Raw genomic sequence first — 17,586 nt, forward strand, 5'->3', positions numbered from 1 at the left:
CTTTTAATGAGAAAATTCAGCTCTGGAGTGAACTACCTATTTTGGTTCTTCTGATTTCCATGTCTGGAAACTCCGTAGGCCAGAAAAAAAGAATAGTCCAAGCTGTAGTTGATCCTGCCCTGCAGCTCTAGGTGGTGAAAAGGAGAAAGTATTTAAATATAGTTTCCAATAAAGAGTGTACATTCTTTATGATGTACATTTTACTAGCATAATACTCTGGGAACTGTGTGTGCTTCCTTTCTCATCACTATATTGCTATGGTTGAAGTTACTCAATTAGAGCTTGTACTTCCTATTTTAAGCCTCTCTTTGTGGTTGCTGAATTATGTCAGACACTAATGATTTGCCTAAAACTTTGTGATAGATCTTACATGTTTTTCCCCCTAAGCTTTAATTAAACTATTCAGGTGTTTCCAAGCATGAGATGAAAGAAAAGTGTTTTCCCTCTTCCATTGTTTAAAAAAAAAAAAAAAGAAAAAAAAAAAGAAGGAAAAAAAAAAAGTATGTGGGAATTTCCAACACTGACCCATGAAACTTTACCTGGAAATAGAGATTGATAATTGACAGATACTGGGAAAGGCTGCTCCTCTGTTGCCAGAGGCAACTGTCTCAAAAAAAAAATCTGATTAATCTGCAAGTTTCTCCCTTACTCTAGGATTTTTTTTTGGTATTTTTTAACCCAAGATGCAGTCATGTGAAGAACTACGAATGATAGGAGCAGAGAATAGATTATTATTTCAAAGAATGAAGCTTGGTTTGAGAAGAATAGAGAGGCTCTGATTAAGAGGTGGAAGAAGCTGGGTAAAGGCAAAATGGAGGGATAAAGTATAATTAAAAAATAGAAGGGACTGGATGATAAATTGGGAATTATATCTGGGCAAAGGAGCAAGGAAGAGGAGCTCAGAGGTGGCACCTGGAAGAAGATTGCTGTGACAGAATGCAGAGGGAAACTGAAGAATGAGGGCAGAGGGACCAGTATGGGAGCAGACTCGAGTGAGTTTGGGCAGAAAGGGTGGAATTTTATGTAGGGGTCCAAGTAGAAGAGAAATCTGTCCACGGAGCACTCGCTCTGACAGAGTTTGGTTATGGGGGAGTCCATTGGCTTTGTGTTTTCCTGTTGCCAGTTATTTGTAGAATCCCACCAGGCAAACTCTTAGGTGCCTGGAGTGCCTGGGCTACGCTCACATTGAATATGTGGTCTGTTTTGTCCTAATTTGCGTCCTGCTTAATTACAAGACCCCTGACTTTAAGGGGTCAAGCTTTTCTTGTTGCAACGATGAATAGAGTTAGTCCATCACATTGAATCTCTTACATGTTTTTAGACTGGAGGCAAAGTATAGCTGACAGACTGTTTTGTAAGCTGCTCGTGAGCCTGGATCTCTTACCCCAAAGCTCATCTGTATGTGTATGTCCTGTCCTGTTATTCCAGGGAGCCATGGCTCTGAGGAAATGTTAACTGCTGTCTCCCTGAAGCGGTGGGGAGGAGATGTACTCAGCAGGTAGTTGGTCACCTACCTAATCAGACTTGGTGGGAATGGGGCAGCTGGGAGCAAGCAGCCCCATTCAGCTGAGACCAGAGCTGTGTGGCACTCTCCTGCTCCTCTGCTGCTGGGGAAAACCCGCACCATAGCTTACTGCTTGGCTGGAGAGGGCTCTTCTGGACCAACAAGGAAAACTGCATGCTAAGTCTCTGGATATCTCAGTGGGATAGGTTTCATTCAGTTTGCTTTATTAAGCCAACCAAGCATTTCATGCATAAAAACTCTTTATCTGCAGAGACAAACATTCAGAAATTAAATATTGAGTTTAATTTGGCTGGATTGTGGGATATAGTGAATGAAAATTTAATTTTGTCATTGTGTACTAATTTATTCAGACAACCTGCTGCACTTTTCAACACAGGAAGGACTGTGAGCTGGGAATTGGGGGTTTAAGTGACAATGTCCCATGGCTGCATGTATATGGCTGTTGTCCTGTTCTCTGCAGTTGTTGCCAAGTCCACAGTGAAATGAGACAGAAGCAGTTAAGATACTAGTGAGATAAATCAGTTCATGACTTACTCTGGGGAGCCAGTCTCTGCCTTAAGAAGTTGGGATTATTCAAACTGAATGAGAGGGACAAAATGTATTCCCGTGGCAAAGAAATGGAGCTGGTTGTTCATTCCACACACAAAAGGGTTAAAGTGGCAAGGTGACTGCAGTTAAATAAAGGGCAAGAGAGTATTTGCTGAAAAGTTTTGATTTTTCCCCTTTCTGGATTCTTAAACTCTCTACAAGTCATCTAGGGTTTTATTTTTCAAAATACATTGTACATGCATATGTAGCCTTGGAATTAAGAATTGTTGTTATTGCAGGGTGATGCAGGTTTGATACCTCGAATTTGTGAAGGATTATTCAGCAAAATAAGTGAAAAAACAAAGCGGAATGAGGCATCCTTTCGAACAGAAGTCAGGTAGGTCTTGACATGTTAAGAGTTTGCAGGTTATCATACTTTTTTCAGTTAAAACCACTCTGTTTCACTTTATCTCTGAGAAAAGTGCGTATTTTCCAAAAATAACTTTTTATTCTTGGCCTCAGTCTGTTGCAGTGGGGATTCCTGCAACGTGTATCCGACAATGAGGCCCCTGGAAAAGAATATATGGACCGATTCTTGATAGATATTTTCAGAGATGTTTATTTTCCCAGCTGCATGGCTGAGGATGCCGAGGAAAACTGCCGCAATCATGGGACTCGAGGGTCCTTGCCCCCGCAGGGGAACACAAAACAACCAGTGGGGAACGAGGTTGACCAGGGGCTAGGGAAAACCCGTGTCTCCCCCCCCCGGGGCCCCTCTCCCAGGACCACATGGCGGGGGGAGGAGCCCCAACACTTCACCCATTTATTTTTAACAAAAGAGATTTAAAACTTAACATTGAAAACAACTGGATAAACATAGCAAGAACAGTTTCAAAACAAAACAAGCCACCCTTGTGAGTCTTTAAATGTCCAAACGGTTTTTTTTTCTGGAACATCTTGGGGCTGATAGAAGGGAGACAGGACTCTCTGAGCATGCTTTGTGGGGAAACTGAGGCAGGAGAGGGTTTCTTCCATTTGTACCTGTTGGAACTCTAAACAACAGTAGTTAATTTCTTCCCTCCTCCCCTTGATCCCCCACTCGGCATTGGAAAGGGATTTTTGGGGAAACAATTGGCAAAGGCATGGGTTTGTGAGGGAAACCATGGGTGAAAAATCGGATTGGGAATACACTGGGGGTAATAGGATATAGGGTAAAAGGGAAAGGTGGGATTTGGAAAGGGAGACTGTAGGGGGGGGCTTATAATGGGGGTATTGTCTAACATGACTATGATTTTTAGCATATATACTGCCTTTCACAGAAATACCCTCAGGCCCAGTGACCCCTGCTGCTTGTAACCCTTTTTTCCTTGGACAATTTTGAACTCTACTACTTCTCCATCTCCTAAGATTGGGATGTATTTTTTGGGGTTATTCTTTTTAATAGCAGTTCTATGAATGAATGTGTCTTCCTGGTTGTCACATCTTGTTATAAACCCATAATTTTGTTTAACATTATACCATTTTACTGTTCCTAAAACCTTAGCTACGATGATTTTTCCTTTTTCTGAGTGGCTGCTGTTTTCTGTCTCGCTGTGTTTTTACTTTCACTTTCCCTCACTCCCGTGTTGGAGCTGCCAGAGCTGCCAGGGCTGCCGGGGCTGTTGGGGCTGCTCATGCCTGTGCGCTCTCGCTGCGGGGTCTCCCGGGGTTGCATTCGGGGCTGCGTGGGCTGGGCCAGGCCGGGCTGTGCCGCTCAGCTCCCCGTGTGCCGCCGCCTCCTCTGGTCGCAGCTGTGCTGCTGCTGCCTGGCGATGTGCCCATGTGTCGGCTGGGCCTCTGAGCGACGACCCCCCCACGCCCTGCTCCAGCGTGTGTTTCGGCTAGGTGTGGCTCCGCTCCACTGCCATTGCCGCCAGCAGCCGCCTGTGTGCCACCCCTCTCGGCTGGGCATTCACGGGGCTCGCTTCACTTGCTGCGTGGGGCTGGGTGGGCACTGCTGGGTCGCGCCACTTCCGCCGCGCCTCACTCCGCTGCCGACACTGCAGCTGGCGTTGCTCTGCCCGCGCACGGGAACTGCCTCGCTGCTGCTTGCAGAGCACTCGGCGCACGTGGCCGCGGTCGCACGGTCCCTGAGGCAGGCTTCCCTTCGCAAGGACACAGCTGACATTGTTAAACAGTCTCGGTAATTAAATAATATTCACGAAAATATTCTTCCATCGGCATATATTTTGACTCAGAAATTAACTGTGTCCGAACAGTCTTCCAAAAGTCTTTGGTAAGAATCAAGTCCTAAGAAATGTAGAAAAAGTTTTTAAACAACCATGCCAAGAAGTGTCTCAGTTCCTCTTGAGCTTGAATTAAGCTAAAATTTACAAATCGTTGTTCAAAAATCTTTTCAAGTTTAAGATAAATGTCCATATGTGGCTCGGAGAGCCACGCGTTTTTCCACGGTTCCTCCATAGTTTAGAGATGGAATAGCAAAACAAAAACAAGAAGAGAAATCTGGAGTTTACTCAAAAATAACAGTCGCTGTCCTCCAAGGGATCGTTCTGCTCATATTCTCTGACCAAATATTGCGTTGGGGATTCCTGCAACACGTGTATCAGACAATGAGGCCTGTGGAAAAAAGTATATGGACCAATTCTTGATAGATATTTTCAGAGATGTTTATTTTCCCAGCCTCATGGCTGAGGATGCCGAGGAAAACTGCTGCAATCACGGGACTCGAGGGTCCTTGCCCCCGCAGGGGAACACAAAACAACCAGTGGGGAACGAGGTTGACCAGGGGCTAGGGAAACCCCGTGTCTCCCCCCTGGGGCCCCTCTCCCAGGACCACATGGTGGGGGGGAGGAGCCCCAGCATCGGTCTTATAATTGATTTTTGTTAGCACTTGTAGTCAAAATGCGCAGTACTTGTACCTTCAATCCAAGAGCTGTGCATATTGCTTCATTTATACGATAGTGAAAATGCCTTTGCTCCTGGACAGCATCATCCTTTTTTTTACCCTTTATTTCAGACTGACATTAGGAGATCTTGATCTTGCTAATGTCTGCTTTCTTTCCACTTTCTTCTTGCTTTTTTGGCTTCTTCCTTTATGATACAATACCTTGTAGTCATTATTATCTTAAGCCAACTTTGGATCTGTTTTCTTTCTCCAAGCATCTTGCTTTCAAACTTGTGTTAATATGGCTTTCCTTTTATAAAAGGCTCTTGAATCAGTGAATGGTTTTCTGTTCCTTTTCTTTCAGTTATTTGGAAATTTATAATGAACGTGTGAGAGATCTTCTCAGACGGAAGTCATCAAAAACGAATAATTTACGAATACGGGAACATCCAAAAGAAGGACCATATGTTGAGGGTAAAAACACTTTCATTGTTTTACACTGGATATTTTATTACCTTTATATGTTATGAAATGTAGAGTCTAACTGTATAGGGCGTTTTATCTTTTAAAATACAAATTACGATCGATACAGTGCTTTGTTTTGGAAAAAGCGTTGAAGGAATAGGCTCTCATTTTGCATCTCTACTTGCTTTCCCAATCCTAAAATTATTAGAGTTTTTTATCTGTAAATTTATAACACATTTTTAAGATGTGTTAAGAGATGGAATTGGTTTTAATAGTTTGTTGACTATAATTTATAAATCTTAGATATTTAGATGAAATGAAAACCTGTTAGGATCTAATTGTCTTAATCTGTTTTTTACCAGGGAAGGTTCATGTCTGTAGTGGGATTATGCTCATGTTACTACACTAAATAATTTAATAAGATCGCATTTTTTTTTCTTTTTTACTGTAAATGTGTAAGTTGTCCATTGTTCATGTGAGGCCTCATTCCATTCCTTAAGTGAAAAGTGACAAGTGTGACAAGTGTGACAAGTGTGACAGTAAACACTAATTGCAGCAGTAATTTGTAGTAGTGAGGGTAATTTGAATCTTTTTGTAAAGAGAATTAAGAACATCTGTGAGCATACTGTAACACTCTGCTTTTCTTCAGACTTGTCTAAACATTTAGTCCAAAATTATACTGATGTTGAAGAACTTATGGATGCAGGAAATATAAATAGAACAACGGCTGCAACTGGAATGAATGATGTCAGTAGCAGGTCACATGCAATTTTCACAATCAACTTCACTCAGGTAACAAAACAAAACTCCTTAGAGAGATTGGACATATTTCTTAAGAGCATAGTTATCTGTTTGCCGACTGAATATGAGCCAGCAGTGTGCCTTGGTGGCCAAGAAGGCCAGTGGCATCCTGGCCTGTATTAGGAATTGTGTGGCCAGCAGGAGCCTGGAGGTCATTCTTCCCCTGTAGTCAGTGCTGGTAAGGCCACATCTTGAGTACTGTGTCCAGTTCTGGGCCCCTCAGTTTAGGAAAGATGTTGAGGTGCTTGAGTGTGTCCAGAGGAGGGCAACAAGGTTGGTGAGGGGCTTGGAACACAAGCCCTATGAGGAACGATTGGGGGAACTGGGATTGTTTAGCCTGGAGAAAAGGAGACTTAGTGGTGACCTTATCACTCTCTACAACTTCCTGAAAGGAGGTTGTAGACAGGCGGGGGTTGGTCTCTTCCACCTGGCAGCAACTGGCAGAACAAGAGGACACTGTCTCAAGCTGCGTCAAGGAAGGTATAGGTTGGATATTAGGAAAAAGTTTTTCACAGAAAGAATAATAAAGTACTGGAATGGTCTACCCAGGGAGGTGGTAGAGTCACCATCTCTGGATATGTTTAAAAAAAGACTGGACATGGCACTTGGTGCCCTAGTCTAGTTGAGGTGTTAGGACATGGGTTGGACTCGATGATCTTGAAGGTCTCTTCCAACCTTGTTATTCTGTGATTCTGTGATACGTAGTAAACTCCTTTTCTAATGACTCCTGCTCTTCATTGTTGGTTTTGGGAGCTTTTTAGAAAGCCCATGGATGATCTGCTAGATGAAGAGAACTTGGTGGTGGGGGAGAAATTGAGTGTAAATTTGTCTGTGCATGCTATAACTTGTTGAAAGCTATATATATATGTAATACAAATGTTGCAAGCTTAATAAAATGAATGCAGCACGTGGTCTCTGCATCATGTAAATTACAACTGACAGTGTCATAGCTTGTCTGTAAGTGTCTAAAAAGTTGCAAATATTACAATTTAAAGAAATAATATGGGAGTTATGCAACAATTCATTATCAAATGTCTTTCAGTGGCACTTCTAATACACCTATCTTCTCAAGATCTGCTGTTGTAAACAAGTTAAGTTCAGTCATGTAATGAAAAAGGCCACTAAATTTGATTCAGTATAAGTACAATATTTCTTAGCTTAACATAGTTTTATTTGTTTTATTTTTTCTTTTCTGTAGGCTAAATTTGATTCTGAAATGCCTTGTGAAACTGTTAGCAAGATTCATTTGGTTGATCTTGCTGGAAGTGAGAGAGCAGATGCCACTGGTGCCACAGGGGTTAGATTAAAGGAAGGAGGGAATATTAACAAATCTCTAGTTACTCTAGGAAACGTAATTTCTGCCTTAGGTAAGTCTGGTTTTTGTGCTTGTCTGTTTTGAGGTGTTTTTAGTCATTAAATACCTTTGTGTTTACTTACACAAATAGTGGCTTAACACATTTTTGAAAATAAATGAAAAAACATAATTTGAATTTTTTTTTCTGTCTCTTCATCACAGCTGATTTATCTCAGGATGCAACAAATCCTCTTTCGAAGAAGAAACAAGTATTTGTGCCTTACAGGGACTCGGTGTTGACTTGGCTGTTAAAAGACAGCCTAGGAGGAAACTCCAAAACTATAATGATTGCTAGTAAGTGTTTTTAAATTACTCTTTTTGAATTCTGACTAATTCATGCTTAATAGAAGTGGATGTAAATATTTAGATTCCAGATGTTTTGTTAAGGCAGAACACAGTTAAGAAAGGTACATCAACAAGTTACCCTAATAAAGATACATCATCCAAGTCCGAGAGACATCAGCTGTGGGGGGAAGCTGTCACAGCAAAGGACTGGAGAACCATACCTGGTAACTGGGAACTCCTGTGGTGTGTCCACCTCCGGCTATGAGGCTCCCCCACTTTGCTGTGACAGGGGCACAGTTTTTATACTGTTAAATAAACAAGCTGACATAATTTCTAATTTCATTCTCCTGTTGGCCTTCTCCCAAAGCCTGGCATGGGCTCAAGGAGGAACCAAGGGAGTTGTCTTTGATCATATACCCCCCTAATTAGGCCAGATATAGCCTTATCTGGTTTCTAGATATGTAAAGGTAAATACATGTTTTGCCAATAAATGAACGTATATAACAATGTTAATGACCAAGTGTATATATAACATTTGGTTGGAAGGTTCATCTATATGTCAACTTTGGCTCAGGGCCTGTTGTTCAGGCCTTAGTACTTCACTGTTTCAGTGTCTCACCACCTTCTAGGTAAAGAATTTTGTCCTAATATCTAATCTAAATCTCTCCACTTTTAGCTTAAAACCATTTGCCAGCCCAGGATGTGGCTGGCTCTCTGGGCAGTGAGCACAGACTGCTGGCTCATGTTCACCCACCAAAAAGAACCCCCAAGTTGTTTTCCAAAGGGCCGCTTACAAGGAGTTCTTTTCCCAGTCTGTACTCCTATGTAGGATTGGCCTGATCCAGGTGCAGCACCTTGCGCTTGGACTTGCTGACCCTCATTAGGCCCCTGTGGGCCTGCTTGTCAAGCTTGTCCAGGTACTGCTGGATGTGAGGAGAAGAGCAGCTCTGAAATTTCTCTCACTCTTTCCTGCTCAAATGAAATGTGGTCTTAACTGGTGCAGTCCCCTTTTGAGAATGGTAGGAGAGCAGAATTGAGGGAATAAAATGTATCAGGTCAAGTTCTGGTTCTTCAGAACCAGTCAAATTCTCTGGATAGCAGTTCCTTTGTTGCAGGATTTTGGGGATATTTTTGGAATCCATGACACTTGTTTTCCTCAGGAGAATCATAGTAGTGCCATTAGATGATTGTGGACCAGATTCTGCTTTGGTTTTCTGGCTCTTTAAGTAATGCTATGCTGGCAACTTTCTTCTTGCTGCTTTCTTGCAGTTACATGGTTGAGTAACTTTTTTTTTTTATGACAGAGGGATTGGGAAGAGAAGTTTTAGAAACACAGTGAGCTTCCGATGCCTATACTAATGATTACAGTACCCACCTTCTTTTTCAGCTACTTCCTCATCTATTAGTGATGCTTCTGCTAGGCAGAGCCCTGATTGTTGATCTTTTCTCCAACAGTAACTCTACTGTTAATGTGGTAGAATTCCCTAACAGAGCCCAAAAAGCTGTCTGGATACATTTGTCCTGCCTTTTCTGTAATTAAGCACCAAAAAATGCAGGAAGATCACTTTAAACAGTAGGAAAGGCTGTTAGAAAAATGTGTCTGATTTTGATTTGTCATATTTCTGTAACATATTGTAACATTCTTCCAGAAAGGGAATAATTGAGTGGTGGAGAGGAGACAGTAGATAAAGCAGGGAAGTGAGAGTGTGAACTAGGGGAAGTATAGGCTGTTTCCAAGTGCATCTCCTGTAGTTCAGAGAGTCTCTGCGACAAAAAAATATTTATTGTTTTTGAGAAAATGAGAAAGGACAGATTATTTTAGTTGCTTAAATAGTTTTTCAGGTGTTTTCATTGATTCTCTGGATCTCTTGTTCAGTTTGATCATTAAGATTTCTGGATGGTTTTCTCTTCCGTGTTTTCGCTCATCTATTTGGATGCTTTAATTATCTTTTTAATTTGGAACATCATATATATTGTTAGGAAAATTAAGGGAAGGATGGCGTTAGCACTTGCATTTAAATTTCATTGTTTTTCCTGGTTAGGTTGCTTGTAAAAATAATACTGGTTTCTCTTGATGCATCAGATAGCTGACAGTTTTGTGTGCTGCCAGATGCCTGCAGCTCAGGAAAACAGCTAGGTTTGTAAATTATAGCAGCTCGTCTCTTGTCTTGGTTTTCCTGTCTGGTTTTTTTTTTTTTTTTTTTTTTTTTTTTTTTGCTTTAATGCTGTTTAATTTCCCTACTGTGTTTTACTTGGAATGTCTTTTCTTTTCAATGATAACATTGATACTTAAAAAATATTCACTGTTTTCTCAACTGTTCTTGTAAAAAAAATGCAAGAAAGCCTGTGAAGTATTCATATAGGACATTAATGTTTATCAGGGATATGTAAATGTTAAATAGATTGACAGCAAGATTTCTTTGCAACACCTGATTATCCTGATACACTTATAGTGTTTACTTATGCAAAGTTATAGTGACATGAAAGTGGAGTTTGGTGAAGAGTTGGAACAAACTGTATCCATACTGGTTAATGATGTATTTCTGTCTCTTCACCCACATGGAATTCATCTGAGTTTTAAAATATAAACTAACTTCAGTAAATGAAACACATAAGGTGCTAGATAAACTGCTTCTGATTTCATGTCTTTAGCTATTTCACCTGCTGATGTCAATTATGGAGAAACTTTAAGTACACTTCGCTATGCAAATAGAGCCAAAAACATCATCAACAAGCCTACTATTAATGAGGATCCTAACGTCAAACTGATCCGTGAGCTGAGAGCTGAAATAGCCCGATTAAAAGCCCTGCTTGCTCAAGGGAATCAGGTTAGCTTTACTTGGAATTTATGTGTAATTTTCCTTGAGTTATAACATCTATTTCTAGAATGTAATGAGATAATTATCTTTCATTATATTGATTTGAGTAAACAGGCTCTATGAGGCTATGAATGAATATTAGTTTCCTGATTGAATCAGTTTACATGGCCAGCAGATTACCTCTTTTAACATAAGGGGGAAAAATTGTCATCCCAAAGCTTTTACATTTCTCATAATATAATCTGGGCTGGATTGCAGTGTGCTGTGGAACAGGTAGTCAACACAGCATAAGGAGACTGAGCTGGAACATACCTTCTGGGTCTATCCTGATAGACTGAAGAGGTACTTTGTGTAGTATCTTAAAAGAAGTATAAGGTTTAAAGTATTTAAGATGTGTAAATATGAAAATGTAGGAGTATTAATGGATTTAAACAATACATTTTTTTTGTGTTTGGCTGCACAGTACATTAGAGGCACATAACATGCTAAATATGTAAAAATATTTTCAGTGGTAGTGTAAGAAAACAAAAATCATGCTCTGCTTCACTTTTCCATGATTCTCTTTCTTGCTATGTCAGTATGATCTCCTATAAACATTCACTGTGCAAGCTCAGTTAAGTTTAGTTTCTCCTGTGTTGCCAGGATGGTGAAACTAAAGTAGCAGTAAAGTATATCCAATTGGCTCGGGCCAGTTGTCTCTTCTACATAATGTCATTCGGGACTGCTAGATTTCATACTTGAACAAATATAATTTGGAAGTATCTGAGGTAATACTTCAGATTTGTTTCTAGAACTATGTAATTCTGTTTTAGAAGGGCAATGTGAAATGTCAGTTCAGCATGGACTATTGTTAGTAGAAGGGTAAGACTTCAAGTAGATTTCATGCTATAAAAAATTTGCTGAAAAGAGCGATGGGAACCACTGTTGGAAGCAAAAATGGGTATTGTAGATGACTGAAGCAGAGGACTCTGCTTTGTTACAAACAATTAAAAAACTCTTTATGGTCTTGAATTACTTGTGTTTCTTTAATATTCTTTAGGAGGGGAAAATTAGTTTATTTTCAAATTATGGTTTGATTTAGAATTAGCAAAATAGATGTAACTTGGACCCCCTTGAAGTGTGTATGCTTTGACCTAATTTCAAGCTGTAAAATAGTGGTTATTGCAAAATAAATCTGGTTCCGTGGTAGGATGTGGTAGATGGCTGTGTGGGAGACAATAGAGAACTTGCTTAAGTTAATTAAATTTGTGATGGTTGGTAAAACAGCAGGTGGTGTGTTATGTATGCATAGTAGTATAAATCTCTGCATAATTTCTTTTGTGGTTTTCCTTTGTATTACCAGAACACTGTATTGCAAATGCTTCTGTACATCAGAAGATACTGATTACCAAAATGTGGTGCTGGATTCAGTGTAGAAGGTCATGTACAATGAGTACTGCCTGTGTGTTTGTTGTTTAGTAATTTTGCTCTTTTAAGGCCAATTACGTTAATATATAGTTACACAAGATAAGCAGTATACGTACTTATTAAAGCAAAATGGATAACTATTTATGCATAATAAATTTTCATGTTTAGTAGAAGTATAATGATGGTTGTATTAGGAGTTACCTGTTATAAATGTGTCTGGTTTCGATGCCTCCGTGTGTGTGACCGTGTGTATGTAGCTAGGGAAAACAGTACTCTCAAACCAATTTGTATTTGAAGTATCTGCTTTGACAGGATTTTGATTATTCTGTTTACGGTATTTCAAGGTAAAATGATATATATTAAAGGAGTTTATGCTAAAGAATCAGAAAAGTTGAACTATTGCATTTCATTTGGTTCCCCCAGAAGTTGTTACTGTTTTCATTTTGAATTTACGTTTACTTTTTACGATTTTAGATTGCACTCTTGGATTCTCCGACAGCTTTAAGTATGGAAGAAAAGCTTCAGCAGAATGAGGCAAGGGTGAGTTATAATTTCATAAAGCAGTTTTTAAACTCAGAAAAAGAAAGGTGGGTGGTCTGGATGCAGGAGTGTTCATAATTTTCAGGAATTTTTTTAATGCACAACTAAATTTTGACCCACCAGCAGCATTGCCTTGATGCTTTAAAAAAAAAAAAAAAGTGTGGGAATTAGTAATTTTGTTATCCTACTAATATAATGTTATAACTAAGAACAAAATATATCTTTGATATTTATGTAGCAGTTCTGTTTAACGAAAAAACTTCTTCCCTGACCAGCTTCCCTTACTAAAAAAGTATGTTTGTAAATAGACTAGAGAGGGAAAAGCCACTAAATCGCAGTAATGAGTAGCACGTAATCCCAGTAACAAAATAGTCAGTGTGTAGAAAAAAACAGCAAAAGATTTATGGGGAGAATGGTCAACTCTTCTATGCTTTCAAGTAATTTGTAACTTGTGTGGGGTAGGTTTTTAGAAAATTTCAGTATTTAAATCTGGTGTGTACAAACATGTTTGGAGAGGGTCTGAGTTCTAGGTGTCCTTCACAGTGTGCTTCTCATCAAGTTGTTTTAATAATCCAGCCAAGTGTAGAGGCTGGAAAAAAATTCCAGACAGTTTGGATAACTCACAGCATCCAGAAGAATCTAGATATAATGGTACTATAATTTCTCTGACTAGTAATCTTTCATTCTTTATTGTATCATTCATTCTATATTAATTCTTTTCTATATATTAGCTTGCTTTCAAAGCTGTTGCAGATTGGTTTAAAAAAAGAGTAATAGTCTTACTTTGGAAGAGGCAAGAGGGAAGTATTTGGAATTACTCAACTACACGGCAGCAGATACTTAGTTCTGAATACTGTCAAAAGATGCCAATCAAATATAGATACGATGCCTTTAAAAAAGGGGCTCCTTAACTGGTTTAAATGGTAGAGTTTACACTGGTGCTGCTTGGACCTTTAGAATTAGAAAATTAAAGTTGTGCTTTGATAATCCTGTTTTATTTATATCCTTAGTTTTGTTTTTGAGTACAAACAAAAAGCTTTTATCTAAGAGTACCTGAGTAATATAAATTGCTGACTATAGGCTAATTAGAATATGTTATTCATGCTCTGACAGTAACCACTGCTTATCCTCTCAGAAGTGTTGGCCCTGCTGTGTGGGGTGTATATCAAGCATATTTTATTACCTTTGTCAGCCTCATTAAAAGGTTATGTGATTACTATTCATGATAATTACAATAGACATAATTACAGAAAATTCTTAATAGATGTTGCAGTGGTTATAGCTTTTTTATAATTGAATGAGTGCAATAACTAATTCATTTGTATAGACTTAAAGACTTTATCACCATATTTATATTACCTGACAAGTATATGGTGACTTTCTTTAGTTGATTTTCCTTATATAAGAATAATTTGGCGTTGTTTAATGTAAAAAGGTTTCATTTTTAAAACTAAATTTAAAATGGTGTTTCCAAGCAATACGAATTGTTCTGGTATGGTGAATAGACCTGTGATAGACTTTCTTTAAACTTTTGAAATTTATTTTGTTTTAATATTCCAGTTAGCAGCACTAGGAATTATAGTGGTGCATTGAAAAGTGTGCTTACTTGTCTTTGTTGAAATCTTGAGATGCAGGTAGAGATGAGAGAAGTTTCTGTAGTTCTTATGGATTAATTTGGAGCTGATCTGCAAAGACAAAAAAAGTAGCTGCAGGTGGCAAGTGGGGAGATGTTTGGAGCAACTGCATCGAAGACTTCTTTCTTTGTACAATGGCATTATATGAAAGTTAACTTACACGGTGGACAACTGTGTGATTAGGAAATGAAGGACAAATCCGTAGCATTCTGTTGGCCTGACCTCAGTTTGGGGGAAGGTCATGGAGTGGGTCATCTTGAGTCCAGTCACACAGCATGTACAGAATAACCAGGGGAATTGGGCCCCATCAGCGTGAGTTTAGGAAAAGCGGATCCTGCTTGACCAACATCATCTCCTTCTACGAGAGGATGACCTGGTTTGTGGATGAGGAAAAGGCTGTGAATATTGTTTACCTGGACTTTACAAAAGCCTTTGACACTGTCTTCCACAGCATTCTCTTGGAGGAACTGTCTGCTCCTGGCTTGCACAGGTGCATTGTTTCGGAAAACTGTCTGGATGGCTGAGCCAAGAAAGTGGTGGAGTTAAATCCAGTTGGCAGCCAGTCACCAGTGGTGTTCCCCAGGGCTCAATATCTGGACTAGTCCTGTTTAATATCTTTGTTGATGATCTGGGTGAGGGGAACAAGTGCACCCTCAGTCACGTTGCAGATGGCACTAAGGTGTGTGGGAGTGTTGATCTGCTGGAGAGTAAGAAGGCTCTGCAGAGAGCTCTGGACAGGCTGGATTGATGGGCTGAGGCCAATGGCATGGGGTTCAATAAGGTGAAGTGGGGTCCTGCCCTTGGCTCGCAATAACCCCAGGCAGCACCACGGCCGGGGGGAAAAGGGACTGGAAAGTGGCTCAGTGGAAGAGGACCTGGGAGTGCTGGTTGACAGCAGCTAAACATGAGTGAGCATGTGCCCAGGTAGCCAAGAAAGCCAATAGCACCTGGCCTGTATCAGCAATAGTGTGGCCAGCAGGACCAGGGAAATGATTCTTCCTCTGTACTTGGCACTAGTGAGGCCACACCTCGAGTGCTGTGTTCAGTTCTGATCCCCTCACATCAAAAATGACATTGAGGTGCTAGAGTGAGTCCAGAGAAGGACAATGGAGTTGGGGAAGTGTGTGGAGCAGAAGTATGAGGGAGGAGTCGCTGAGGGAGCTGTGGTTGTTTAACCTGGAAGAAAGAAGGCTCAGGGTGACCTCCCTTTCTACAACTACCTGAAAGGAGGTTGTAGCCATGTGGGGGTCAGTTTTATCAGACATAAAAAATGACGGGACGAGAGGAAATGGCCTCAGGTTGCTTCAGGGGAGGTTTAGGTTGGATATTAGGAAAAATTTCTTAATGGAAAGGGTTGTCAAGCATTGTAAAAAGCTGCCCAGGGAAGGGATTGATTCACCATCCCTAGAGATATTTAAAAGACCTATAAATGTGGCTCTTCAGAGGGATGTGGTTCAGTAGTGGCTTGGCAGTGCTGGGTTAACAGTTGGACCTGATGATCTTAAGGTTTTTTCTAACCTAAATGATTCTATACCTAGTGCTCTCCCTGTCTGTAATCCCTTTGCAAGCATCTTCTCACTTCTGTGCTGATGACAATGACGTGGGTAGTTTCTAAGTTGCAGCAAACTTTGCTCTGGTTCTCTCCTGAAGGCTACTGGCTGCCTTTCCCTCTGCATGCTGTCCTCTGGAGGGGATTTTTGCCTGAGCATGCCTACCTGTACCATGGAAAAGGAGCTGTCCTGTTATAGCTGAGGGATCAGTCTGTGGCAGTAGACTTTGTAGGATTGAAGCACTTTATGAAACTATTTTAAAGTAGACAATTATTTGTAGTAATTATCCCTGACTTTCATTTCATCTTACAGTGTAAATAAGTATTTTGTGTTTTGAGGGAGAAGTGTTGTAGGTTAGGCAACTTACTGCAGGAGCGACAATGCTCTTCTAAATGCCTAAGTATTAAACTTCACCAAGAATTGCACAAATACTTAGTACTTCTCTGAGTACTAAGTATGAGAATGCATTTATCAAGAACTTTGCAAGAGATGTGATTTTTTCAATATTTATTTTCTTTCATAGGTACAAGAACTGACCAAAGAGTGGACTAACAAGTGGAATGAAACTCAAGATATTCTGAAAGTAAGGCAACTAAATAAATTTTCCTCTTGGCATTTGACCTAGCCTTAGTATTTTTCCTTAAAAGTTCTTTTTCTAAGTCATCTTCTTTGGCTCAGCTCTTTCTAGTATTCACCATAGTGACCCCACAGTGCAAAACAGCTTCTCTCTAAAAAATCTTTAAATTGCTGAATGTTTTTATTGAGTTACAAGTGCAGAAAGCCTGGGCCACGGACAAGTGGATCTCTCATATCCTTGATATTTGTGTTGTATCAACAAGATGTGTGAATAATCACTTTTTATCTTACATTGTGTATCTCAGTGGATGTGGTGCATAGTAGATATGGATTTTCCATTGTCCTGGTGAGATTTTGTATTGGTATTCAGTGCACAATCAGGTGGTAGTCTGAGGTTATGTTTTATGGGCTGCTTGATGATTCCATTCATATGTACAAGCACACATGTGCATGCACACACACACAAAGGAATAATTCCCACAATTTCTTTTTCATCATGTTAACTGATATTTTTGTTGCCAAATGTTTTAACTGTTCTGTTAAATAAAAATTTTGAAAACAAAGCTTAAGCTTTCATGATTTGCTGAACATAACTTGTTTGTGGTGCAATTCAAGCAAGCATTTAGAAGTAATTTTTTAATTCTACTTATCACTGATCTGAAACTTGATTTTTCTTGCATCACTTTTTGATTTCATAAATTTTTTTCTTCAAGTCCACCACTGTCTTTGATCTGACTTCCACATGAGTTGAATGGCTCCTTGCTTAAAAATAAAAATAAAGCACAAATCGCAGCGAGAATGGAGCAGGATTGGTAACGACTTAGCAGTTGGCATGACAGAACGAACTGTTTAATGTCTATCTAGATACTGAACTGGGAAATATCAACTGCGTATTCATCAGAGATGTTTTGGGTACAACTTTATGTTATTTCTGTTATTTTGAAGCATCTATACATGCATAAAACTGTGTTAATCCTCTCTTTATTCATGTATGGATTGGGAAGTCCATTGTCATATGCAGAATTTGTGAATTTTGGTCAATTGTGGAAGTGAACATTATGTCACATATGGGAAATTTTGAAAGCTGTATGTTGGAAATGCACTGATTCCTGCACAGAAATTACAAAATCATTAGCTGTATGTGACCTCCCTATATAGCTGAATACATAGCTGTAAGTAACAAATGCATATTTCCTTTGTTTATATGTATTGTTAACT

General features: G+C 39.7%; 1 protein-coding gene across 12 annotated transcripts in view; it reads left to right on the forward strand.

Annotated features, from left to right (window-relative positions):
• KIF16B (kinesin family member 16B) overlaps positions 1–17,586 on the forward strand; it is a 161,215-nt gene that overhangs the window by 26,281 nt on the left and 117,348 nt on the right. For all 12 annotated transcript variants that reach the window (XR_006019827.1, XR_006019828.1, XR_006019830.1 and 9 more), the window contains 8 exons: positions 2,353–2,450; positions 5,302–5,411; positions 6,052–6,194; positions 7,402–7,570; positions 7,720–7,851; positions 10,495–10,670; positions 12,543–12,608; positions 16,316–16,375. Coding sequence is in view for 8 of the 12 variants with exons in the window: in XM_042049368.1 (XP_041905302.1) it covers positions 2,353–2,450; positions 5,302–5,411; positions 6,052–6,194; positions 7,402–7,570; positions 7,720–7,851; positions 10,495–10,670; positions 12,543–12,608; positions 16,316–16,375 (954 nt within the window). In the remaining 4 variants the exon portion in view is untranslated. The remainder of the gene's footprint in view (positions 1–2,352; positions 2,451–5,301; positions 5,412–6,051; positions 6,195–7,401; positions 7,571–7,719; positions 7,852–10,494; positions 10,671–12,542; positions 12,609–16,315; positions 16,376–17,586) is intronic.

The sequence above is a fragment of the Corvus kubaryi genome, unplaced genomic scaffold (genome assembly GCF_017639235.1).
Source record: "Corvus kubaryi isolate FWS band 111438036 unplaced genomic scaffold, C.kubaryi_AGA036_p1.0 70, whole genome shotgun sequence".
Taxonomy (NCBI): Eukaryota; Metazoa; Chordata; class Aves; order Passeriformes; family Corvidae; genus Corvus; species Corvus kubaryi.